Source organism: Hyla sarda, chromosome 3, assembly GCF_029499605.1.
Source record: "Hyla sarda isolate aHylSar1 chromosome 3, aHylSar1.hap1, whole genome shotgun sequence".
Classification (NCBI taxonomy): domain Eukaryota; kingdom Metazoa; phylum Chordata; class Amphibia; order Anura; family Hylidae; genus Hyla; species Hyla sarda.
In genome coordinates, this window is record NC_079191.1 from 348,158,080 (window position 1) to 348,184,686 (window position 26,607).

General features: G+C 44.4%; 1 protein-coding gene across 8 annotated transcripts in view; it reads left to right on the plus strand.

Moving 5' to 3' along the window:
* The window catches only part of RMDN2 (regulator of microtubule dynamics 2), a 211,024-nt gene that overhangs the window by 132,421 nt on the left and 51,996 nt on the right, over window positions 1–26,607 (plus strand). For all 8 annotated transcript variants that reach the window (XR_008891506.1, XR_008891507.1, XM_056567519.1 and 5 more), the window contains 3 exons: window positions 18,258–18,456; window positions 20,937–21,039; window positions 25,034–25,094. Coding sequence is in view for 6 of the 8 variants with exons in the window: in XM_056567519.1 (XP_056423494.1) it covers window positions 18,258–18,456; window positions 20,937–21,039; window positions 25,034–25,094 (363 nt within the window). In the remaining 2 variants the exon portion in view is untranslated. The remainder of the gene's footprint in view (window positions 1–18,257; window positions 18,457–20,936; window positions 21,040–25,033; window positions 25,095–26,607) is intronic.

Here is a 26,607-nt window from a genome sequence, read left to right on the forward strand (position 1 = left end):
TGCCCCAGTTTCAGTCTCTGGGGCAGCGTGTCTCCGGTCCCGTGCAGCTGCCCACTTACCACCTTGTGCGCCCAGGTGCAGTGTCCTGGCCGCATTACTTCTTAGGCGCCTGGCCGCAGCAGATAGGAGTAAGCGGGCTGGTGCGCCCGCACTGAGAAGGCGGACAGCCACGTGGGACCGGAGACCCGCTGTCTGCAGCTGTAGGTCTCCGGTCCCACGTGGCTGTCCACCTTCTCAGTGCGGGCGCACCAGCCCGCTCACTCCTATCTGCTGCGGCCAGGCGCAATGTCCTGGCTCCATTCTTAAAGACTGACCGGAGTCTTACACTACAATATGATTCCCTCCTCTACAGGCTGCCGCATCCGCGGCTAGGGCTCTGGGTCCTCCCGACTAGTGCGAGGGCTCTGTGGAAGTGTCCCTGCCTTGGCATGGATTGGTCCTGATCTCGATCTCCCAGCCAGTAGTCTCGCCTGTCGCTCATCTTTCAGCTGCCGCATCCGCGGCTGGCACTCCGGTACCCCGCTGCTGATGCAAGGTGTCCGACAGAGTGACCCGTTGTTTACTATGGACCCATACCAGTAAGCCAGACAGTGGTCTGCGTGGTTTCCTCCACCGCCTGCCACTCATCACACAGCTGATGTATCTGCGGCTGGAGTTCCGATACCCCACTGCTTTGCGTAGTGTCCAAAGGAGTGACCCGTTGGATACTATGGACCCATACCAGTAAGCTAGACAGTGGTCTGCGTGGTCTCCTCAGCCGCCTGTCACTCATCACTCAGCTGATGTATCTGAGGCTGGAGTTCCTGTACCCCACTGCTGTGCGAGGTGTACGAAGACATGTCCCAGCATGTCCTATGCACCCTAGACGGGGTGCAGGGATGCATTCCGCGGCTGCTTAGCCTCCCCCAATCTCCCAATGTGGCGGGGATACTATCTATGGCTCCTAGGCCTCCCCTCCCTCCCACATGCGTCTGTGGGGCACAGTGATCGCCTATCTGGCTGTTCCCTTTTATCCAGCAACTGGAAGTGTACTTGTTCAGCCAGGCTGTTGTTTGCACGGTCTCTATCGCTGTCAATCCCGCATCTCTGGGCTGCCGCAGGCTTGGTCAGGTCACCCGTACTTCTCTGCTGATATAAGGTCCCTGCAAGTACTCGGGACTGATGACAGTCAGCTAGACTTTCATCTGCTGGGTCTTTTTCACTGCTAGGTCGCTTGTAAGTTTGGTCCTACTCCAATACCCCACTTTCTGTAAGGGGGTTCGAGGGAGTATCCCTGAGCATTCAGGAATCCTAAAACCAGTCATCGCGACAGTTGTCTGCATGGTCTACTAATACTACGTCAAGTCCACTACCATACATTTCCCACACCGTGGATGGTAGTTCAGGTTATCCACTGCCAAGGTTTAGTTACGAGTGAATCTCCCCATGTTGCTCCATGGGCCCTCTACAATACACCACATACTGGTTTGCAGGGCCGCTCTCTAGGCTGAAGGCTGGTAACCCGCTTTCTGTGTGTGGTTCTGTCTACAGCACCCGGTGTGGCCATGGTCCCTATGCCAGATAGCCAGATTGTATCTGCATGGTTTTCTACTCCGCCAGGTCACCTTCCCCATTCTTGCTGCTCCCGCGGTTACAGTCCGGTGACTCATTTTCCAGGTGAATTTCCAAAGAGAGTCTTGGTGGTTTCATTGCATGTTTCCTGCCCCACATACATCCTTCATCCCTTGCGTTTGCAACAGCAGTCCTGGTGTGTGGCACCATTTGGAGCTGGGGCGTGGACGATTTCTGCAGGTTCCATGGACTTTCACAGAAGGAGCAGCACTCTCTGATCCCCTTTCTAAGTATGCTGCTAGGGGCATGGTTGTGACACCATGCTGCCGGACTTTTGAATGTCTGCGGTTTCTTTCGCGTCTGCAGTCTTGGTACCCCTCTACTATCGTGCGGTAACCACGTCTGTGTCCCTAAATACGCTAGGCCACTCTGCACGTGTAGAGTCCACCTTCCCTTTTTTCTGTGAGGTGTGCCTCTGGCCTTTCTGTGATTCTTGTTTCCACAGGTTTAGGCGGTCGAACTCCTATGCTCTGGCATGGGGCATGATGGGGCGACAGTTGGTTCAGCCCCCCCATGCCTTCAGGTATCTGTCCTGGGTTCCTGTGCAGGGTGGTTCAGATGTCCAATCTGTTGCCTTAGAAAATGACCAGAATGGCTCAGTTGACGCCCTTCTGGTCCAGGGTTACACCACGTTGAGGTGTTCCTCTCAACACTTTGGGGGTGTGTGTGCTTCTTCCTTCTATTTATAGTCAGGACTCAAAATAGCTCCTCCATTCCTTGATATGTTGTTGCAGGGTTCCTGGGGACTACATCCACCCAGTCCTTTGCCCCCTTACCTTCGGGCTACCTTACCTACTCCTATAGTGCCTGGCGCATTTTGATCATCCCCCTTCCACAGGGGGTATGGGGATCAGGGAGCTTAGCATGGTCTGGGCTTGGATTTCATGGCGACCACCCCTTGTTTTCCCCTCCTCAATATAGGTGGGGTACCTGGCTGGGCCCTTGTCTTTTTACTGAGAGTAATCAGATGAGCTGCGCACTTTTGCAGCCTGGCTCTCTTCCTGTTTCTTGGTTATCTACTGCTGCTCATACAGACTTGGCACTCTCCTCTGTTGGAGGAGTTTATGCACTCATGTATGGCTCGGCGACAGCTGGTCTACTACCGTCTGTTGTTTGGGTCCTGCCATTGCTCTCCTCCTCCCTCGGTGTAATCTCCCTGGAGGGGTTTGTTCCTCCTTCTTTGTCGGTGTAAGTTGCGCTACACAGACACTACAGTCTTCTGGAGTAACCTTCCCTTTTGTTTCCCCCTCTCTTCCCGTCCTGACGAGGTGTTGCTTTGGTCCGCTCAGACCGCTGGGGTTCATGTCTGGTTAGTCTCCTTGTCTTGGACACTGTCCTAGTATGATGTGTCGTGTCTTCTTTTCTAGGTCAGCCCTTCTGGTTCTTTGGGCCTTAGTGATGGTTGTGGTCTTGCGCAGTTTAGCTCTCCTGCCCCGACTCCGCAGTCCTGTTTGTGGCGCGGTCGTCCTGTACCCCACTTCTTGTCTAGATGTAGAAGTTTGTCACCCGGAGCATTTAGCGGACGTTGGGTTAACTTACTCTACAGGTGTACATCTTCCAGGTGACACGGGTACCTCCAGTTCCCATGTTGGACACTCCGGTGTTCCAAGATGCCCCTTTTCTGGGCATTCTTCTCCCTTTTTGGCTTTATTCCTTCCTTCTCCTCCTTTGTGGGTCAATGTACTCTGGGGCGGTGGGCGTTCCGGTCATCCGGATTACTCTACTCAAGATTTTTTCACCTCCCTGGTGCTCGTGGCGGGCCCCTGGGAGGGAGGTTTTTGGTCTGCAGCTGTTCTGGTCATAGATTTTCTGCTCCAGGCTTCTCCGCAGCCAATCTCCATCCTTCTTTCTGTTTTCTAGTGTTTTTCTGGTCTCCATCTTCCGTACTCTCCTTCTGCTCAGGCATACACTGCTCTCCCTGGTGTTTTTTCCGTCAGGGGTTCTCTTTTTTTTTTTTTTTTTTGTGTGCCCTTTTTTTCATTTTTGTTTCCAGCCGGGCTAGCTGTCTGTCTGTCTGTCTGTCTGTCTGGTTCTGTGTTCCTTAGAGTTGTTTCCTACCTTCTCCTGGAATGGTTCTGCCCCATCTGGCTTTCTAGTCAACCTTTTCTTGTCTCTCTTTCTGTACTGTAGCTTCGAAGTCTCTACATTGGACGGTCTCTTCCTTAGCATCCTAGTCCTTCTCCATGGACAGGGGTTCTCCCGGGAGCTCAGTTTGTGGGCCTCGGTTGTCTCTGCCTGGGATCTCGTCCAAAGGCCTTACGGTCGAGTGGGTTCGGTCTCTGGACTGATTCCCCTTTTGCTGTTGGTTGTTTTTCCCTCCCTAGGGGACTGCTTTGGTATGACCCATCAGAATAGGTGTCCCCAATGAAGAGCGACCGAGAAAAGGAGATTTATTTTTTTGTACTCATCGTAAAATCTCTCTTTCTCGTAGCCTTCATTGGGGGACACCGCACCCACCCATTTCCTCTTTATTGTCCGGATAATCTTTTCTGGTTATTGGTTTTTTATCCGGGATTCTTTTCTAGGGTCCTTCGGGCATATTTCTTGGCTTCTCCTACTGCTTTGTGACAAAACTGATTACCTCACTTCCAGTGGGCGGGTATATCCTGCCAGGGATGTGCTGACTTTTTTCCCCTAGTATCAGCACCTCCTAGTGGCAAGAGCATATACCAATCAGTATAGGTGTCCCCCAATGAAGGCTACGAGAGAGAGCTTTTACGCTGAGTAAAAAACAAATCTCCTTATTAAGGTGACTCGCGATATTTAGTACCATAAGGACGGTGCTCCGAAGTGGTCCACACGAAGTGGATGGTGCTCCGGAGGACAGTGGTCCACACTGGAGGTGCCGACAGTATGTGTGTCTAGGCACCTCAAACTGTCTGTAGCTAGTGGCATGATGTCTGCAGGTAATCTGGGTTATATACAAACACTTACCAACGCAAGCTGGCAGCCCATTCCGGCTGGAGGACTACTTCCAGTTCACGTGTGTCACTTATGCCGGCTGCGGGTCAGGTCGCCAGCTGCATCACTGGTTGTCATGGGGACGTGTCACGTGATCGTCATGTCCCCCAACTAAGTTACTAACTGTAATAGGTGAGTCTTAAGGTCGGTGTAATTGCACAGTCAGATTACACTATAAAGAATGGGTGTATGCCAACGAAATAGAATAAATGGTTAGGAGGGACACATGACATTAATGACTGATGTAGAAATACACTAGTTCACTGTGTACCACGTCCTTTAAGAGATGGCACACAAGGGGGTAAAATAAAAGTGGAGACAAAATAAGAAGACGGGGGAGGGGTCCCTAGTCAGACTAGGAGCCCCTAAAGTTTAATTGTTCATTAAGACCCAGTGGATGTACCGTTTTAAGGCGGTAGATCCTCTTGGTTTCCCTCTGCAAGATGAAGTGATCCCAGTCTCCTCCCCCTAAAGGTGCACCTAATGCACCAAATCAATGCCCATGAACTTGATGGTAGAGATGTCACCCCCATGGGCCTTATTAACTTGTCGTGCAAGAGGTGTCTCCCGATCATTGGAGATGTCCCCAATGTGTTCCCTATCCGTCTTCTAAATTCATGTTTAGTCTTGCCGACATATGTCTCTTTGTAAACAACCCCTTTTGATCTACAGTATATGAAATCAAACAGTGTAATGTCCTGCTGGTGCTCTTGCTAATAAAACACTTTCCCGTCTGAATATGTTTGCAGGCTACACAGCCACTGCAGCGGAAACAGCCTACTGTTTTTCTCTCCAGCCAGGTCCCTGGCTGGGTAGGACGCACATAATGGCTATCGAGTAGTCTGTCACGGAGGCTCCTACCACATCTAAAGGCGACAGAAGGAGTGGGTCCTAGTCTTTCCGATAGGTCTGGGTCCAGTAGGGGTAACCCCCCCCAGTGGCGTCTGAGGATATTCAACACCTTTTCGTTGGCGCCATCGATTGTGGCAATGATATGTGTGACATTTTCACTATGAGTAGCGGTTTTGGTATCAGCAGTTCAGCACGCTCTCTCTCCTTACTGTGTTGGTATGCCTGTCGTAAAACTCTGGGTACCCCCTATCTCTGAATCTCATTCTCAGGTCAGTAGCCTGCCTCTTGAACTTTACATTTCATACGCAAGTATTGACCTTTGTGATCCCTGCTTTAAAGGGGTACTCCGGCGCTAAGACATCTTATCCCCTATCGCGGGATGCCTGATCCCCCAATGGCGGGACCCCCGCAAACTTGCACACAGCACCCCGTTATAATCAGTCCCCGGAGCATGTTCGCTCAGGGTCTGATTACTGGCGATCACTGGGGCCAGAGCTGTCACGCCCCTCCCATAGGCTTGCATTGTGGGGGCTGAGTGTGACTTCACGTGGGGCCATGACTTCACAAAGCTCCGGCCCCGTGATCGCCAGTAATGAGACTCGGAGCGAACATGCTCCGGGGACTGATAATAACTGGGTGCTGCGTGCAAGATCACGGGGCTCTATGATGATGGCTCTGCCAACACAGGAGGGCTTTTGTGGAGGTCGTTTCCAGACCCTCACTAGGGTTTTTACGGAGGAGGACGTCCAAAAAAAGGCAAGACATTTTGGATGTCGAAAGTAAACTTCTACCCCAGATTGTTATTGTTCAGGTGGTCCACCAAAGACACACAGGCTGTCCTAGGATCATTCCAAAGGATGAAGAGGTCGTTGATATACCTGGCTTACAACCCGCTGTGTGTGGTGTACTTGCTCTGCTCATCGCCAAACACAATAGACTCCTCCCACCAGCCCAAATATAAATAGGTGGGGGCACATGGGCTGATGGTAGGTCTTCTGGTCAAAGAGGTAATAATTCTTGGTTAGAGTTAAGGTGAGCAGGTCGAGTACAAAACGGCTGTGGGCCCGGTATTGGACACCCCTACTTTTCAGGAAAAAAATCTACAGCAGCCAGACCCAGGTCGTGTGGGATACGTGTATAGAGGGCCTCCATGTCAATACTTGCTAGCCAAGTTTTCCACGCCAAGGTCAGTCCATCCAATTTCTGTATTAGATCTGTTGTATCCCTCATGTAGGAAGGTAGGCTAGTGATAAAGGATTTCAATATTTTGTCAATATAAATCCCTAAGTTTTATGTGAGGCTTCACACCCCTGAGACACTAGGTAGTCTCCTCAGTGGGGTGATACCTCTGCGCACTTTAGGTAGTGCATTAAAGGTTGCTCTAATTGGGGTTTTGGGAAACAAGAAATCCAGCTCTTCATTACTGATGAGCTCCTGTGACCTGTAGTAGTGTATTCAATTCCTGTCCGAATTTCCCTGTTGGGTCTGATGAGAGAATTTCATAGCAGTCTTTGTGTTTTAATAAATCCAAACACATGTGTCTGTAGTCATAAGAATCCATAACCACCAAATTCCCTCCTTTATCCAAAGGTTTGATGGTTATGGATCTTTCAGTCTCCAGGCATCGGAGAGCTGATTGTTGTGCGGCAATCAGATTGGAAAGGGGGCGGGTGTGGACACGGTCCAGGTCTTGTACAACTAGGTCGATAAAGATGTCTACCGAGGAAATGTCTTCCGTGGCGGGCATCTTATTACTTTTGGTTTTAAGATCAGTAAATGGTCCTAGACCTGGCTTTCTATCCCCTTCTGTTAGTAAGTCCATAAGAATATTTGCACCCCGACCAACATCAACTGGAATGCCTATCCTGGCACCTTCTCCGTTCCTGCTGACGGAAGAACTTGCCATCTGAGTTTTCGGGCAAAAAGGTGGATATCTTTATACCATGTGAATTGGTCATATGTGTTATTTGGAACGAAACTTAAACCTTTGCTTAGGACACACATTTCTGAGGGAGTGAGAGGACATAAGTATAGGTTAATGACTTAGGTGAGAACGTGTGGGTGGTGTCTAGTTATTTCTGTTCCGTAGGGGCTAGGTGGGATAGGACGGGTGTCTAAAAAAGGTTGGTTATTGCCCTTCACTCTGACCTCTTACACCTCTTCGATTAGAGCCCCTCCCTCTGCCTCAACCTCTGCCTTTACCACTTTTGCCCTTTTCACGGCTGTCCGTGGCTGAGTCTGAAAACTCAGTTTCCGTAGAAGTAGGATCAGGGTCAGATTCACGCACCAACCTGTGGAAGGGAAACACATGTAGCTTGTTGTCCTTGAAATCTTGTAGATCGCGGACAAACTGTGCTTCCTCTCTTTGAGGTGGTGTTGGAATCATTCAATGGACCCCTTGAATTAATTCTCTTTTACAGAGAACTCAGGTTCGCCAGAGAAGCCTTTAGTCACTTCTATTTGCTCCTTCAATTGTGCCTCCAAAGAGGACAAATTAGTTTTCTCCTCCTCGAGGAGCAGTTGCATGAAGCAAAGTGAGCTATTTGTTGCCTCCTGTTACCATTTTTGCATGAGAGCAGGGGTTCTACATCTATTTGCAGGGGTGAGGTTAAACCTCAAGCCCCGCGGGACAATTGGATTTTTGAAATAGTTTTCTAAACTTTGAACCTCCCACCATGAAGTCGTGTGTTCCTTATAAAGTTAAGTCAGTTCCTTGAATGCACAATTGAATGTCGGTGTGAGTTTTTTGAGAACCAGTGTTTTGTCGGAAAAAACGTCAGAGACCTCCGCTATCCATTGGTCAGTGTTAAGTCCTGCTGAAAAGAACCCGGCCATACCCAAAATTAATTAGGACAAAAGGAAATCGCTACACTCAAGTAGCTAGGTGCCTCAATTATAAACAGGTAAGTTAAAGGGGTACACCGGTGCCAGTAAGATAAACAGATTTGTAAATTACTTCTATTAAAATCTTAATCCTTATAGTACTTATTAGCTGCTGAATACTACAGAGGAATTTTTCTTTTTGGAACACAGAGCTCTCTGCTGACATCATGACCACAGTGCTCTCTGCTGACATCTCTGTCCAGAGTAGAAGAAAATCCCCATAGCAAACATATGCTGCTCTGGACAGTGATCATGATGTCAGAAAAGAGCACTGTGTTCCGAAAAGAAAATAATTTCCTCTGTAGTATTCAGCAGCTAATATGTACTATTTTTTAATAGAAGTAATTTACAAATCTGTTTAACTTTCTGGCACCAGTTGATAAAAAAAAAAAAAAAAAAAAAGTTTTCCACCAGAGTACCCCTTTAAACAATATAATACGGGGGCGTTATCTGATCCCCTGCTCACTGCTTTGCTTCCTACTTTGGAGACAGACTGCCTAGCCAATCACTTGTTGCAGCGGTATCCTGCCCAAGAAAAATTTTCTATCCAAAATACCTCTGTAATAAACTTACCGTATATACTCGAGTATAAGCCGAGTTTTTCAGCACGATTTTTCGTGCTGAAAACACCCCCCTCGGCTTATACTCGAGTGAACTCCCCCACCCGCAGTGGTCTTCAACCTGCGGACCTCCAGAGGTTTCAAAACTACAACTCCCAGCAAGCCCGGGCAGCCATCGGCTGTCCGGGCTTGCTGGGAGTTGTAGTTTTGAAACCTCCGGAGGTCCGCAGGTTGAAGACCACTGCGGCCTTCAACATCATCCAGCCCCCTCTCACCCCCTTTAGTTCTGAGTACTCACCTCCGCTCGGCGCTGGTCCGGTCCTGCAGGACTGTCCGGTGAGGAGGTGGTCCGGTGGGATAGTGGTTCCGGGCTGCTATCTTCACCGGGGGGCCTCTTCTAAGCGCTTCGGGCCCGGCCTCAGAATAGTCACGTTGCCGTGACAACGACGCAGAGGTGCGTCATTTGCGTCATTGTCAAGGCAACGCATCTATTCCGGGCCGGAAGCGCGGAGAAGAGGCGCCCCCGGTGAAGATAGCAGCCCGGACCACCTCCTCACCGGACCACCTCCTCACCGGACAGCCCTGCAGGACCGGACCAGCGCCGAGCGGAGGTGAGTACTCAGAACTAAAGGGGGTGAGAGGGGGGCTGGATGATGTTGAAGGCCGCAGTGGTCTTCAACCTGCGGACCTCCGGAGGTTTCAAAACTACAACTCCCAGCAAGCCCGGACAGCCGATGGCTGCCCGGGCTTGCTGGGAGTTGTAGTTTTGAAACCTCTGGAGGTCCGCAGGTTGAAGACCACTGAGGGCGAATGATGAGAAGAGGATGATGAAGGGGGGGGTGTGGGGATGATGAAGGGGGGTGGGGATGATTACAAGGGGATGATGAAGGGGGGATGTGTGGGATGATAAGGGGATGATGAAGGGGGGATGTGCGGGATGATAAGGGGATGATGAAGGGGGGATGTGTGGGATGATGACAAGGGGATGATGAAGGAGGATGTGTGGGATGATAAGGGGATGATGAAGGGGGGATGTGTGGGATGATGACAAGGGGATGATGATGAGGATGTTAATGACGGGTCTGGATGATGACAGGGGGGGATGAGGTATTTCCCACCCTAGGCTTATACTCGAGTCAATAACTTTTCCTGGGATTTTGGGTTGAAATTAGGGGTCTCGGCTTATACTCGGGTCGGCTTATACTCGAGTATATACGGTAATACCATATTGCTGATTGTTGTGTCTGCCCTTGAAATAGGTCAGTGGAAAGGAATAAAGACAGTTCTGTGTGTGGGTACCCTATGCTGTGCTAGCTATTTTCAGCATAGTTTCCATACAGCTTTGGTCATGTCACCTCCTGGTAGCTTATTTCATTGCTAGGTAATGGTCCAAACATCATTTTACTTTGGTACAATAAATACTATTGTATAGTCATGCTAACCTGGTATTACAAACACCAAAGTGCAGCATCTTGGAAGCTGATCATACAATGTCTCCCTAGAGATACAAGAATTATGTATATATGCAAACACTCCTTGTGTAATCTCCTTATTCCTGAGATTAGTAATAAAGAGCTTATTCTACCTGCCAGCATTATAATGCAGAGCTCTGAAGTCTAAGCTGGTTTTAATTCACATTTTCTCTGATTAAAAATGTCTGTCTGACTTTTTGGTCCATGATTTAAGTGCTGTACCCACACACTTAAGTATGTGAGGTATATAACCCTTTAATGGCTGATCTCAACTATCTGTTCCTTGTTTCCAAGTCAGGAAGTCTTTCTTGGAGATCTCTAGCCATATGTAACCTTGTGGTCACAGATTACACTGCCATCTGCTATCCTATATTCTACATATCCATGAATCTCTGTGAGCCATCACAGCTTTAAATGTGAGCCTGTCAACATAAAAAGACACCAGGCGGTCTTATGCCCCGTGTGACATCACGCCCTGCCCCCTCAATTCAAGTCTATGGGAGGTCTGTCACGCCCCCTCCCATAGACTTGCATTGAGGGGGCGTGACATCACATGGGGCGGAGTTGTGACGTTACGCTCATCCGCCATTGTGGTCAGTCTCTGAAGCCTCCAGCGTCGCTGGTGTGAGGTGGAAGCCGTACAGGTGGGTGCAGCAGCCGAGATCCCGGGGGCCCCCAGCAGCGGGACCCCGGCGATCTGACATCTTATCCCCTATCCTTTGGATAGGGGATAAGATGTCTAGGGGTGCGGAGTACCCCTTTAAGTAAAAATGTTACCCACACCTTAGATTAACATGGCATCCAAACCTTTGTGTTATCTATGGCTTGGAGCACAGTAAAAATAATCAAAATAAGTGATGCTCACCTACCCTGTTCCCATGCAGCTCCAAATCCCTTGCCTTCTGGTCCCCCGCTTGTCACCCCTTGTCCCTACATTAAAACATAGAAAGTGTCAGCAGATAAGAACCATTTGGCCCATGTAGTCTGCCCAATATTCACTGTACAATACAGAAATGTAGGTGCACTACTGTGGTAGATGTATACAGTGACATTGGCTAATCCCTCAACACTGATGTTAAAATTGAGACATTCGCCAGTGTATCCTTATATCCCGCACACCAACGCCAACGCCAAGGTTTCTCAGATGGCACGGGACCTAACGCTAACCTACCTGTGCGTATAAAACCATGGGCCAATGGGCAATAACAGCAGCACTAGGTCGACATTACGCACAGGTAGGTTAGCGTTAGGTCCCGTGCCATCTGAGAAACCTTGCCGTTGGTGTGTGGGCTCTGGTATGTCCTTCATATAAGGATATACTGGCGAATGTCTCAATTTTAACATCAGTCTTGAGGGATAGCCAATGTCATTGTATACATCTACCACAGTAGTGCACCCATATTCCTGTATTGTATTATTCTAATTGTTACACATCCACACAGTTTATCTGGTGTAGGATTCTATTGTGGCACTTGTAGTCCGCTGCAGGCATCCTCCATTGTATGCATTTTTATGCTGGGGATCGCCCCTAGCAACGGACTACAAGGGCAGGATCTGCTCCCCCAGTATAAATGCACAACCGCATTTGGGGTTGAGCACCTCCAGCCATTTGAGACCACGTTTTTTGTTGTTGTTTAAAAATTTATACTTGGAGGTGTGTAAACTCCATATGTTAATGCGCCTTGAACATTTTCCAGGCAGCATTAGGGTTGCACCTGTGAGGCCATGCACCTATATCAGCCAACTTGGGTGGGGCTTGTAGCCTCTCTCCCCCCTTCCATTGTATGTGTGCTCAGTCACGCTGGAGGGAACTGGGAGTAGGCTGCATGTCGACCTAGTGCTGCTGTAATTGCCCACTGGCCCCTGGTTTTTGCTTTATACGCACAGGTAGGTTAGCGTTAGGTCCCGTGCCATCTGAGAAACCTTGGCGTTGGTGTGCGGGCTCTGGTGTGTCCTTTATATAAGGATACACTGGCGAATGTCTCAATTTTAACATCAGTGTTGAGGGTTAGCCAATGTCATTGTATACATCTACCACAGTAGTGCACCCATATTCCTGTATTGTATTATTCTAATTGTTACACATCCACACCGTTTATCTGGTGTAGGATTCTATTGTGGCACTTGTAGTCTGTGGCAGGCATCCTCCATTGTATGCATTTTTATGCTGGGGATCACCCCTAGCAACGGACTACAAGGGCAGGATCTGCTCCCCCAGTATATATGCACAACTGCATTTGGGGTTGAGCACCTACAGCCATTTGAGACCACATTTTTTGTTGTTGTTCAATATTCACTGTAGTTGCAGCTACCACATCCCTGCTTCCAGGTGAATCATCCTAACAGCCATAAACTGGCACAATGGGACACCCTACCGGCCATTTATTGAGACCGACACAATGAAGTGCAGAGCAGCAGAACTGGCCACCGTTGGGATAGCAGTGGGGGAACAGGGAAGAGGAGTACAGTTATTTTTTACACCCCAGTCTGAGCATATTTGCGTAAAAAATATTCCCCCATTTAACAGCAAAAGGTTCATTCATACACAAGCACCTGCTGTGTGGTTGCAAATAGAATTCTCCTTTGCTGGGAAAAAAATATATACATAAAAGTACACATTGGGTGGGTTTTCACCTGTGCCAGTTCCTTTTTGAAGCCTTCATTGCAGGTTCTGTCAAAAAATACCAGACAAAACAGCATTATGTAGTGATTGTTTGCATATAGGTGCACATACCATGCAGAACTTTACTACAGGAACCTGTTGTGATTGAACCTATCATAAATAAGCAGCTGTTTATTGTATCCCAGACATACAGGAATTAGAAAAAACAAGAAACTACAACCATTATAGGACCACATAAATAGTATTATTTTAGTACTATATTTTACTCTGATATATAAACCCTATGTAACAAAGTATCTAGACATGCCCTTTTATGATACTCCAATATATTAAATTAATACATGCATTCCAATAGTTTGTTCCCACAAGCTATCAGCATTTAATATGGTCGGCTTGGTCCCGTACGCATTACACAGCTGCTAAGTAGAGGGGGGGGGGGGGGGGGGGGGATAGGTTTGTTGCACCTCTTGCATACCATCCCCTTTAGAGTATTGACACTAGGGAAGTTTTTTTTCTTTTATAGAACTGTACATCCACTATACACACCAACTCTATTCTTGTATGTTGAAAACCTCAGAGTACCTGTAGCTAAATACTGAAAGGTTAAAAGTAGCTGTAGGCATATTCTATGAATAGACTTATATGTTGAGAGCCCGCTCCTTTCTCAACCCAAACGTGCCATGTGTGCAGTAAAAGCTAGCATTTGAAACCTTATTACTGTGGCTTTGCACAATGTAAATTTTAATAGTGTAGCCACGAATACAGGTAAAGACATAAACATACAGGGCTAGAGTTGGAATGTAGAGTTGTTCTTTGGGCATCTAAGTACCAGTTATTGTATTGAACCTTTCTACCATTACACCGACTGATCTTATTTTTCTAAATGTTATGTCTTCCTAAAAGAAGCAGCAGACTGATTGGTTGTCCATTCTTATATTTGGACCTTGGTTTGAGTCCCAGAGGTAATACGTGCATTGATAAAAATATCCTACATCAAATATCCTAAAATATAGCTAAGTTCCCCTGTCCAGGCATAGACATGGGTGTGTAATGAAGATGTCACCTGTGTCTTGATGGTGGACAAGGAAACTGGGAGCTGCTCGTGCTTGTTGGAGGATCAAACAATTCTCTTTTCTCATAGTCTGTCTGGATTATCTAGAGCCTGTTCACTGTGTGCGTTCCCTCATGTAACCACCTACTAACAGCGTGGTCACATTACTAGAAGGTGGGCAGTTTGTCAAAATAACTATCCTGCTTCTTTCATGCACCCCTTCTCAAGTCTCTCAACAGGCCATAATGTCTTTGAGTTAATTAAAGAGGCAAGTCTAGCAGTCGGCAATCTCTCACCAGAGTTACACTACCCCAATAAGTCTTTTTAATGGGCAAAACTTCTGTATTGGTGCAACTTTTTTTTAGTCCAATGGGGATTCCACGATTGTTGAATATTATGGCATATATAAACGGAGTGACTTTGAAGGTATGTTCCAGTTTAAGCAAATATATATATATTTTTTAATCATGTAATTTTTATTACAGTTTTTCCACAACAGTACACAAAAAACATAACACCCAGTCCCTTATTAATGCCCAATTGAGGTCCCCCTATCTCCTCCTTCAAGAGACCCAATAGAAAACTTTAGAATGCCATAAACCTTCTTGATCATTCATAAAGTGTCTCCCGAAAACTGTTCTAAGCCTGGACTCTCACACATCATATGGTAAATGTGTGCATCTGCTGCTCCACACCTTGGACCGGCACCATGGAGTTTAGGTGACCCCTTATATAGTGAAGAAAATGTGGTGTTCAATAAACCGGTGGAGCAACCAGAGGTGAGACAATCTCTGTGCCTCTACTGCTAATAGAGGAGTCATCTTAAAAGGATACTCCGGCCCTAAGACATCCTATCCCCTATCCAAAGGATAGGGGATAAGATGTCTGATCACGGGGGTCCCGCCTCTGGGGACCCCCGCAATCTCTCATGCAGCACCCAGCTGTCTCAGCTGCACAGAACGACAATAGCTCAGTGTCTGAAGACTCACAACTACAGGGCCAGAGTATCGTGACGTAACGACTCAGTCACCTTGTGAGTGAGAAATAAGAGATTCTGTGCGAGACTGCATTGCATGGCGCAATTGCAAATAATGGAAAAGTGTTGAGTGCACTGAATCATATTTATCCTGCAGTTGATCAAAGCTTTTAGGCATATCTACCTGAAACAGCTATGACACTCTAACTATGCCCTTACCTTCCCAGAATGACATTCCTGCAAATGTAGACAGCTCAGAGAATGTAGCATTGCGCCAAAGAGGTTTGTAAGTCAGACATCCATTACAATTCAATAGGAACTTTTTTAACTTTTTCCACACTTTACCCATCATAACCACTAAGGGAATGGGGTCAGTTAGGCGGGCTTGGAGTGCAGTTGCCAGAAGAAAAATCATGGTCATTCCACCAGAATAGTACCATGACAACCTGTCCAAAATTGCTCAAGTGGACCCACCTCTTAAAAGAAAGCAGAGCTGAGCTAAGCTACTGAAGTGCCACAGCCCGACACACCTTCTCCCTCTCCCCTCCATGAATGTTCAGGGCTCTCTACATCCGTCAAGAATGGGCTGTGAGGTGAGGGTGGCCAAGTAGGTGTTTTAGGGTGTGGCACTTGAGCTCCGCCTCCTTGACACTTGGCTGAGATAAAAAAGACAATTTTAAAACTTTGGCAACCACCATCAATTCCAGGAAAGGTATGGTTTGCTATTATACCCCAACAACTATCCAACAGTGTCTGCAGCTCTTAGCAACAAATAGAAATAATTTGACAACATTGTACTTAATTTATTCAAGTAATGATGCCTATATGCCTCTGCCATGGTCTCTACATCTCAGTTCATCTATCATCCATCATGCCTAATCTTCATCTCTCCCAACATCATCTTTCAAGGAAAAGTCAGAAGACCCCAATACACAGGAGACAGTTGGCCAAAAAAAAGAGGTTCTGCCAAATTTTGACATATGATAATGACAACAGTATCCACAAACCATACTCTTTGTACATAAAGACAGATCTAAACTCCGCTGTATTGCCAGAGGTCATTCAGTAATTCTTTTTTGGGAAGAGTGAAGGATGTGGTCCCCTGCATCTGTGATAAGAAAGTAAGAAAAGGTATACGTTCATATAGCTGCCTTGCACAGCTCACTAAAGCTTTTAAGCTGACAAGAGCGGCACTCACCAATTGCAAATTTCTTCCCATTTCAATGCAAACAAAACCTCCTAAAGGTAATAGTGAACAAGACAAGGTCTCGGAGTCATTTGAGAGTAAAATGACTGAGAACGATTAGGTTCACAGAAACTTCTGGAATTAACATTTTGTTACAATTAACCTTGGTTAGTTGAATATTAATTGGCTTGATATACTCTTGATATTGGGCTGCTCAGTTTATTTATTTGTCAATAACATGGATTAATAAACCATCATATATATTATTTGCTTGACTATCTGCAATTTAAATTTTCTGCAACTTCTGACTATTTGCAACTTTATTTAAAAAAAAAAAAAAGTTGGGAGTGCTTAAGGGGTATAAATCTAATTAATGCCCCATCAGCCTCATATCTACACCCCAAGTATAAATCACAGCCACTCCAATTCATTACCTCATGTTTGCACCCTCAAGTCTGATAAACGTCCCCTTAGCTTCATATTCACACCTCCTGAGCCTAACATTCACACTTCATTTTGAAAAAAAGTTTCGGCCTCTCTCTGATTATTTAGAAGAAAAAGTGCAGATAGTCAAAGAAATAGTGAAATTCCTATACTTGAGAAACGGAGGATCAACACGTGTGAATAAATAGAATAGGAATCCGGTTACCTGGGGCTACATAATAAACTTAAAATAAAGCTTTTCTATACTGACCTCAGATCCTCTTGAAATGGGTATTCCCATCTCCTTAATCCTGTCTCTATGCATAGAGTATAACAGTAAAAAACCAGGTTTGCAATTGACTTATTTAGCAAACTTGCCTGATTCTGTAGATATCTCTTCTCCTCTCCCCTCTTGTTGACAGCTAGTAGTCATTCTTCCCGTCCACCAGCTCTGCTTTTGGAAGCAGTAGTGATGTCAATCCCTACTCAGGCATATGTTGGCACATTCATTCATGTCTGACAACAAGCTTCTGACCCCAGCACATCTACTAGCAATCCCTGGATAGTGAGCAGACACCAGCAGAGAGAGGTAATAAGGGAAGATGAGACAACCCCTTTAAGGGCTTGCCAAATGTTGTGGATGTAGAAACAGAGGAAATATTTCTGGCAAAGTTTTTGCTCATAATTTGAAGTGATTCCTTTATCTTTGTGACAGAGAGTAGTATGTAATAGTTACTGTGTTGTGGATTAATAATCAGACTGTAAAAAAAAAAAAATTGTGGATGACAAAGTTATGCATAAATGTTTGTATGCAAGCAGTGAATAAAGTTACACAGTCTAGGATGAAGCTGCAACATTACATGAAAAGGTTATTTTATTATTTAAAGGGGTACTCCGGTGGAAAACTTTTTTTTTTTTCTTTTTTAAACCAACTGGTGCCAGAAAGTTAAACAGATTTGTAAATTACTTACTATTTACTTACTATTACTATCTTAATTCTTCCAGTATTAAAAATCTTAATTCTTCCAGTACTTATCAGCTGCTATATGTTCCAGAGGAAGTTGTGTAGTTCTTTTCAGTCTCACCACAGTGCTCTCTGCTGACACCTCTGTCCATAGCAGGAACTGTACAGAGTAGAAGCAAGTGACCACAGCAAACCTCTCCTGCTCTGGATAGGTGTGGAATTGTTAAAGGGGTACTCCAGTGGAAAACTTTATTATTATTTTTATTTTTTTTTAAATCAACTGGTGCCAGAAAGTTAAACAGATTTGTAAATTACTTCTGTTTAAAAATCTTAATCCTTCCAGTACTTATAAGCTGCTGTATGCTCCAGAGGAAGTTTTGTAGTTCTTTCCAGTCGGACCACAGTGCTCTCTGCTGACACCTCTGTCCATGTCAGGAACTGTCCAGAGCAGGAACAAATCCCCATAGCAAACCTATCCTGCTCTGTGCAGTTCCTGACATGGACAGAGGAGTCAGCAGAGAGCACTGTGGTCCGACAGAAAAGAACTATACAAACAGATAATGTAGCTGTCATTCCTCTTTATGATAACCATCTAAAATAAGCTAAATTTTAATTGCTTAAAATAGACCATAAAGGATATACATTATGATTCTCCAAGTACAGTTGTCCTTTAAAGACACTCATTTTTTTTGCAGATATATCACTGCTCACACTGACACAGAAGCAGAATCGGAGGATGAGCCTGGAGTAGGCACTATCACAGCGGAGACTGATAAAATTACCAAAGAGGAAGCTGAGCTACGATCTCTTCTCCAACAAACAGATACCAACCACAATGGCTCCGAGTCAGAGAAGCAGGAAGGCTTCAGAATGTTGCTTAACAAGCAGGAAAAGGTATCTAAACAACATACATAATTGTAGACTTGAAGGGGTACTCCGGGATATAACTTTTTACAACTTGAGCATTCTACTTTGTATTCTACCAAAAGAACGAACATGTTTATTCTTTGGACAGGTGAATTTCAGCCGCAGAATCCCATTCACAGCAATTTCTGAGCTGAATTTCTCAGCTCAGAAATTACATTGTGTTCCATACCATCATGCAAGGTATTGACACGTCTGTCATTGCGGCTTTCTTTTCTTGTCGGTGTAGGGGGGGGGGGGGTAAAGGGATTTGGAGACAATGCTTTAAAGGGGTACTCTGGCCCTAAGACATCTTATCACCTATCCAAAGGATCCCACTGCAATCTCTCATGCAGACACCCACCTGTGGCAGCTGCACGATGTTCGCTCAGTGTCTGAAGGGTCACGACTACCGGGCCAGAGTATCGTGATGTCACGACTCCGCCCCCTTGTGATGTCATGCCCTGCCCCCTTAATGCAAGTCTATGGGAGGGCGGCGTGACTTATAGGGGATAAATTGTCTTAGGGCCGGAGTACTCCTTTAACCCCTTAACGATGCAGGACGTAAATGTACGTTCTGGTGAGCTGGTACTTAACGCACCAGGATGTACATTTTAGTCCTATGCATAACCGCGAGCATCGTAGCGATGCTCGCGTCATGTGCGGCAGGTCCTGGCTGCTGATAGCAGCCAGGGACCCGCCCGTAATGGCGGACATCTGCGATCGCGCGGATGACCGCCATTGACCCCTCAGATGCCGTGATCAATACAGATCACGGCATCTGCAGCATTGCGGACACTAAAATGGATGATCGGATCGCCCGCAGCACTGCCGCAGCAATCCGATCATCCAGAACGGCAGACGGAGCTCCCCTCACCTGCCTCCGCTGCCTTCCACAGGTCTTCTGCTTTGGTCTGCTCGATCGCAGTGCTATGACCGATAATAATGATCAGTGCTATGTCCTATGCATAGTACTGAACAGTATTAGCAATCGAATTATTGCAATAAATAGTCCCCTATGGGAAATATTAAAGCGTAAAAAAAAGAGAGAAAAACCCCCTCCTCTAATAAAAACGTAAATTGTCCCATTTTCCCTATTTCACCCCCAAAAAGTGTAAAAAAAATATATATATTTTATATACATATTTGGTATCGCCACATGCGTAAATATCCCAACTATTAAAATAAAATGTTAATGATATCGTACGGTGAACAGCGTAAACGTAAAAAAAAGTCCAAAATAGCTGTTTTTTTTTTTTTATAACATTTTATTCCAAAAAAAATTAACAAAAAAAAGGATTAAAAGTTTTCATATAAGCAAATATGGTATCAATGAAAAGTGCAGATCACGGCGCAAAAATGAGCCCTCATACCGCCGCTTATACAGAAAAATGAAAAAGTTATAGGTCTTCAAAATAGGGAGAATTTAAATGTACTAATTTGGTTAACAGTTTGCAATTTTTTTTTAAGTGCAACAGTAATAGAAAAGTATGTAATCATGGGTATCATTTTTAATCGTATTGACTAGAGATGAGCGAACTTACAGTAAATTTGATTCGTCACAAACTTCTCGAGACAAATCGAATTTACTGTAAGTTCGCTCATCTCTAGTATTGACCCAAAGAATAAAGAACATGTAATTTTATTTTTACCGTAAATTGTACGGCGTGAAAACAAAACCTTTCAAAATTGCGGTTTTCTTTTTAATTTCCCCACACAAATAGTTTTTTTTTGGTTGCGCCATAAATTTTATGGTAAAGTGAGTGATGGCATTACAACGGACAACTGGTCGCGCAAAAGACAAGTCCTCATGCTAGTCTGTGGATGAAAATATAAGAGATATGATTTTTTGAAAGCGAGGAGGAAAAAATGAAAATGTAAAAATAAAATTCCTTAAGACCTAAATGAGTCCTTAAAGGGGTAGTCCAGAGGTGAAAAACTTATCCCCTATCCTAAGGATAGGGGATACGTTTGAGATCGCTGGGGGGTCCGACCGCTGGGGCCCCCTGCGATCTCTCTGTACGGGGGCCAGGCTCGCTGGCCAGATAGTGGGTGTTGACCACTGCACAAAGCGGCAGCCGACACGCCCCCTCAATACATCTCTATGGCAGAGCCGGAGATTGCTGAAGGCAGGAGATTGTGGGGGGCCCCAGCGGTCGGACCCCCCGCGATCTGCAACTTATTCTCTATCCTTAGGATAGGGCATAAGTTGTTCACCACTGGACTACTCCTTTAAGGAGTTAAAGGATAGAATTGGTTAGATGGTGTAGTATAATGTATGATATTTATTCTGTTTATTTTTTTTTTAGTTTTCTGAAAACCTCCACAAATGTTCTAATGTATTTATTCACGACACATGAAATTACTTATTGGGGGAATTTCTTGTACATAGTGTCTTTGTATATTGTGACACATTTCAGATTGTGATGAAGTTAGTTTCTATTGTAAATAGTTTCTTATTGTTTTTGCAGTATGGAAATAAAGTAGAATTTCTTTGGAGGCTGGCGCGGGCGTACAGCGACATGTTTTATCTCACTGATAATGTGGAAGAAAAGAAAAGCTATGCTGCTGACGGTAAAAGAATCTTTGCAAAACATCTGATACCATAGTCTACTATAACTTTTTAGATTTATCATGTTTGCACGCTTTTAAAGGGGTTTTGCTATCTTGGGAAATAATGGCATATCACTAGAAGAAGCCATCACAGATTATCTTTGGGATTCCAGCCTTTTTGACTCCCACTGATCCGGAGAATACAAAAGATCACAGCACAGATTTAGGCCTGGGTCCTCTTCACCACTTTTCCTTTACCAGTGGTGGCCAGCCACCCGCTGTGCAGGGAACGACTGGGAAATTTCAAAACCGGCCGCTGCCATATCCCAACCAGACCGGCGCCGAATTTCATTCATTTAGATAATACGCTAATTTTTTTCCCCGTTTCCGGTTTTGTGGCCAGAATGAAAACCGCGGCATAACACTGGATACGGGGCAAAAATGAGCCGACCGGAGTCACTATCTGACTTTGGTCGGCTCATTTAAATTAATGAGATTTGGCGCCAGTCCAGCTGGGAAATGGCAGTGACTGCACCATTACTGTTGCCTTAGAGCTGCACCAATCCCCTGCTTCAGATGCTTTGACAATGTATAACCAGTCCCCATTCTTTTTCAGCAGTGAAGTCATGTATATCATATAAGTGAGGTGCTGGCACTGTCTTGCGTTAAAGGGGTACTCCGGTGAAAAACTTCTTTTTTTTTTTTTAAATCAACTGGTGCCAGAAAGCTAAACAGATTTGTAAATTACTTCTATTAAAAAATCTTAATTCTTCCTGTACTTATTAGCTGCTGAATACTACAGCGGAAATTCTTTTCTTTTTGAAACACAGAGCTGTCTGCTAACCTCACAAGCACAGTGCTCTCTGCTGACATCTCTGTCCATTTTATGAACTGCCCAGAACAGCATATGTTTGCTATGGGGATTTCCTTTTACCCTGGACAGTTCCTAAAATGGACAGAGATGTCAGCAGAGAGCATTGTGCTCGTGATGTCAGCAGACAGCTCTGTGTTTCAAAAAGAAAAGAATTTCCGCTGTAGTATTCAGCAGCTAATAAGTACAGGAAGGATTAAGATTTTTTTATAGAAGTAATTTACAAATCTGTTTAACTTTCTGGCACCAGTTGATTTAAAAAATAAAAAAAAAGTTTTTCACCAGAGTATCCCTTTAATAGCAGCAGCACTTTGACTGTGATGCACAGCCTGGTTCCTGCAGAAACAGCTGGGATTGGTGATAATGCTGATCCGGATAGTTTAACCCATTTGTGACTGTGAAAGGTAAGGAGTTTGACTAAGGGAAGGGGCTGACTTATTTTTTTTAGCCCTTTTTCTATCCCCCCACAACACAATTGTGGATCACCATTGCAGTCAGGGGCCTAACAAAGGCCGTCAGGGCTGCCATTGGTATATGCCTATTAGAGATCTGGCCTAGTTGGTCCAAAGTAATAAACCAGTGATCTAACGACAGGTGCTTAAAGTCTCCAAGTGGGGGGAAAATAGTCCACAACCACCCACCCAGAAATGCAGTCATTACATTTTTTCTTTATAGTTATACTCCTTTAAAACATACCTGTCAGTTACCTGTGAAAAGTTTTTATCAATCGCGTCTGAGTGAGAATGAACAGGAGGAGAGCTGAACTGCCACATGCTCCTCTCCCCTCTCTGTGTCTGTGGGACTTGCATTTTTCGTCTACAGTTCATGTGACACAGAGCCGGAAGAGAATGCGCTAAACATGTGATTGGTCAGGGTCTGCACATGATTTGTCCTTAAGACATATCAAAAGGTTTTTTCTAATAAGCATTATTTTACCATACAAGTAGGCTCGGATGAAGGACTGTACTGAATATTTTGTCGCGTCATCTCCCTTTTTTGGATGGAAAGAAAATGTTACATGTAACAGATAAAACCTCTTCATTTATAATATGATCCACATAATAGGCAGTAGCACAGTCATTACAGCTGTCTTTGAAACGACAATGCATTGCCCATAGAATACCACCATAGGGTAATTAAAGGGGTTATCCAGGAATAGGATAACAGAGCTATTTCTTTCCAAAAACAGCACCACACCTTTCCTTAGGTTGTGTGAGGTATTATAACTTGGCTATATACATTTTAATGTAACTAAGCTGTAATACCACACACACCCAGAGAAAGAGTGTGCTGCTGTTTTTAGAAGAAATCAGCTCTGTTTTTCTAATCCTGGATAACCCCTTTAATTGCCCTGTACACTAAAGGTCCTAAATGATAATCCTCAAATAAATGAGTTCCCAGGTCTGTCAGTGCTAATGCAACATTTTTTTAAATTTTATACTTGTTTATTGTGCAGAATTAAGGGTGTCAAGAAAGGCAAATACCTCCAGCAATTCACAAATGTTTCAATGCTTGGATCAGAATTCTAATGGAAACAACACAACAAAAGCATAGAAGCAGTGCTAAAGAAAGTAGTACATCACCATCTGCTGGCAATCTATAGTAATTGCTAGTAAGTCGTTTACAGCTACATGTGGGATGAAATTCAATATATATATTTTTTTTCATAAAAGAGAAAAAGGTAATAGGTGTGCTCAATCTGATGGATCGTCCGAGAATCCAGTGGGTGCAGACCCCTAACAGCTACACCAGGTTTATACAAGCAGAGAACTGCATACACAAAAAGAAAAATTGAAGGAAAACGTACTGGTTCTCAAGGACTCATTTGGTGGTGTGGGTGAAGTGGATAATATAAATGTGTATATGTGAGTAGTAGACTACAAGGATATAGCCTGAAAATGCCCAAAAGTAAATAAATAGCAGAAATTTACAGTTTTAAAATAGCTAGTTTAATGAGTAAATAATTCATAAAACATCAAAGTGGATGTCGGCAATCCACTTCAAAACATGAAACATAAAATAGTTAGAATAATGCAATAAAATTAATAGCTTCCACTTTGTGGAAGACGATGGTGCATGAAGAAATAGAAAAAGGTAGTAGTTTGTGTGAAGTAAATGAAGCGCTGGAACACCTCAAGAATTGGCCCACTCCTGCTGTGCTAATGTTCTGTGCATTGGATTAGTGCTAATGCGCTAAATGTCTGATCCGTGTATTTGATAAATCCATAAACATGTGAATGTTGTACAATTGCTGTGACGTTGGTGGTGGGTGAGACACTGTAGCGTGACTTGGCGTTCGGCAGAAATGAAACCAAATTCACTCACCCACCCTTGGTTCCAGGCACGGGACGTCCTCAAGCTTCGGATCTCAGCAGATCGCGCCGGTGCTCTAGCTTCAAGCAGGGGAGTCTGCTGTTAAACAGACAAGCCCTGTTAGCGAGCGGTGTCTTGGCGTGTAGGATACTTGGCTGATTCGGTCCTCATGGAGACGTGCGCACATCAATGATGCGCTGAGTATGCGGTGAGTCTTTTGTCAGGTTCTTTAGGATATTTGACTGGAAGTGTGGCGTGGATACAGGTCAGCATCAGACGCGTTTCGAGCCATCTGGGCTCTTCCTCAGTGATGTGACGTCCACATCACTGAGGAAGAGCCCAGACTGCTCGAAACGCGACCACCAACGTCACAGCAATTGTATAACATTTACATGTTTATGGATTAATCAAATACACAGATCAGACATTTAGCGCATTAGCACTTATCCAGTGCACAGAACATTAGCACAGCAGGAGTGGGCCAATTCTTGAGGTGTTCCAGCGCTTCATTTACTTCACACAAACTACTACCTTTTTCTATTTCTTCATGCACCATCGTCTTTTGGCAGCTGTGACAATTTTTTAACACAAATTGTAAGCTATCTGTGGACCGTGTTTACTAGTTTATTTATTTTATTGCATTATTCTAACTATTTTATGTTTCATGTTTTGAAGTGGATTGCCGGCATCCACTTTGATGTTTTATGAATTATTTACTCATTAAACTAGCTATTTTTAAAACTGTAAATTTCTGCTATTTACCGTATTTACTTTTGGGCATTTTTCAGGCCATATATTTTTTCATGTTTATGACACTTATATTTTTTACAGGAAAAAGTGTTGCGGAAAAAGCTGTTGAACTAGATGACAAGATCGCTGCTAGTCACAGATGGTGCGTACATGTTTATTTCACTTAATTCTAATTTACACTTAATGCTTTACTTACCAGTACAAATTGTATCATCTACATACAGTATAATGCATTTCATAAAGGTGTGAAACAAACGGAGTCTATACATTTTGGTTCAGACAATCCCATTACAGCATTCCTTAACCCCTTAAGGACTCATCCCATTTTGGCCTTAAGGCTTGTTTTTTGCGCAACCAGTTGTCCGTTGTAATGCCATCACTCGCTTTACCATAAAATGTACGGCGCAACCAAAAAAAGACTATTTGTGTGGCAAAATTTTCAATTTAGAACATTTTGGAAGGTTTCGTTTTCACGCCATACAATTAATGGTAAAAATGACGTGTTCTTTATTCTTTGGGTCAATACGATTAAAATGATACCCATAATTACATACTTTTCTATTACTGTTGCGCTTTAAAAAAATCGCAAACTTTTTAACCAAATTAGTACATTTAAAATCTGAATACCTATAACGTTTTAATTTTTCCGTATAAGCGGCGATATGAGGGCTCATTTTTTGTGCCGTGATCTGTTATTTTTATTGATACCATATTTGCATATATAAAACTTTTAATCCATTTTTTATCAACTTTTTTGGAATAAAATGTTCTAAAAAAAAAAAAAAAGCAGCAATTTTTGACTTTTTTTTTTTACGTTCACGCCATTCACCGTACGGTATATATAGTATATATAGTTATATTTTAATAGTTTGGATATTTATGCATGCGGCGATACCAAATATGTGTATTAAATTATTTATTACTTTATGGGGGTGAAATGGCGAAAATGGGACAATTTACATTTTTATTGGGGGAGGGGATTTTTCACTTAATTTTTATTTTTTTTTTTACACTTTAATAGTCCCCATAGGGGACTATTTATAGCAATCATTTGATTGCTAATACTGTTCAGTGCTATGCATAGGATGTAGCACTGATCAGTATTACCGGTAATCTTCTGCTCTGGTCTGCTCGATCTCAGACCAGAGCAGAAAACCTGTGGAAGGCAGCAGAGGCAGGGGACCTCTGACTGCCGTTCTGGATGATCGGATCGCCGCGGCAGCGCTTCTCTGTATTGATCACGGCATCTGAGGGGTTAATGGCAGACATCCACGTGATTGCGAATGTCGGCCATTACCGGCGGGTCCCTGGCTACTATCAGCAGCCGGGACCTGCCGCGCATGACCTGATGATCGATGCTCGCGATGATGTACAGGACGTAATGAGTACGTCCTGGTGCGTTAAGTACCACCTCACCAGGACGTACATTTACGTTAAGGGGTTAAAAGGTTACGCCGGTGAAAAACAATTTTTTTCAAGTCAATTGGCGGCAGAAAGTTAAGCAGATTTAAAAATTACTTCTATTAAAAAAAATCTTAATCCTTCCAGTATTTATCAGCTGCTGTATACTACAGCAAGTTGTACAAGTTGTGTAGTTCTTTTCAGTGTGACCACAGTGCTCTCTGCTGACACCTCTGTCCATGTCAGGAACTGTC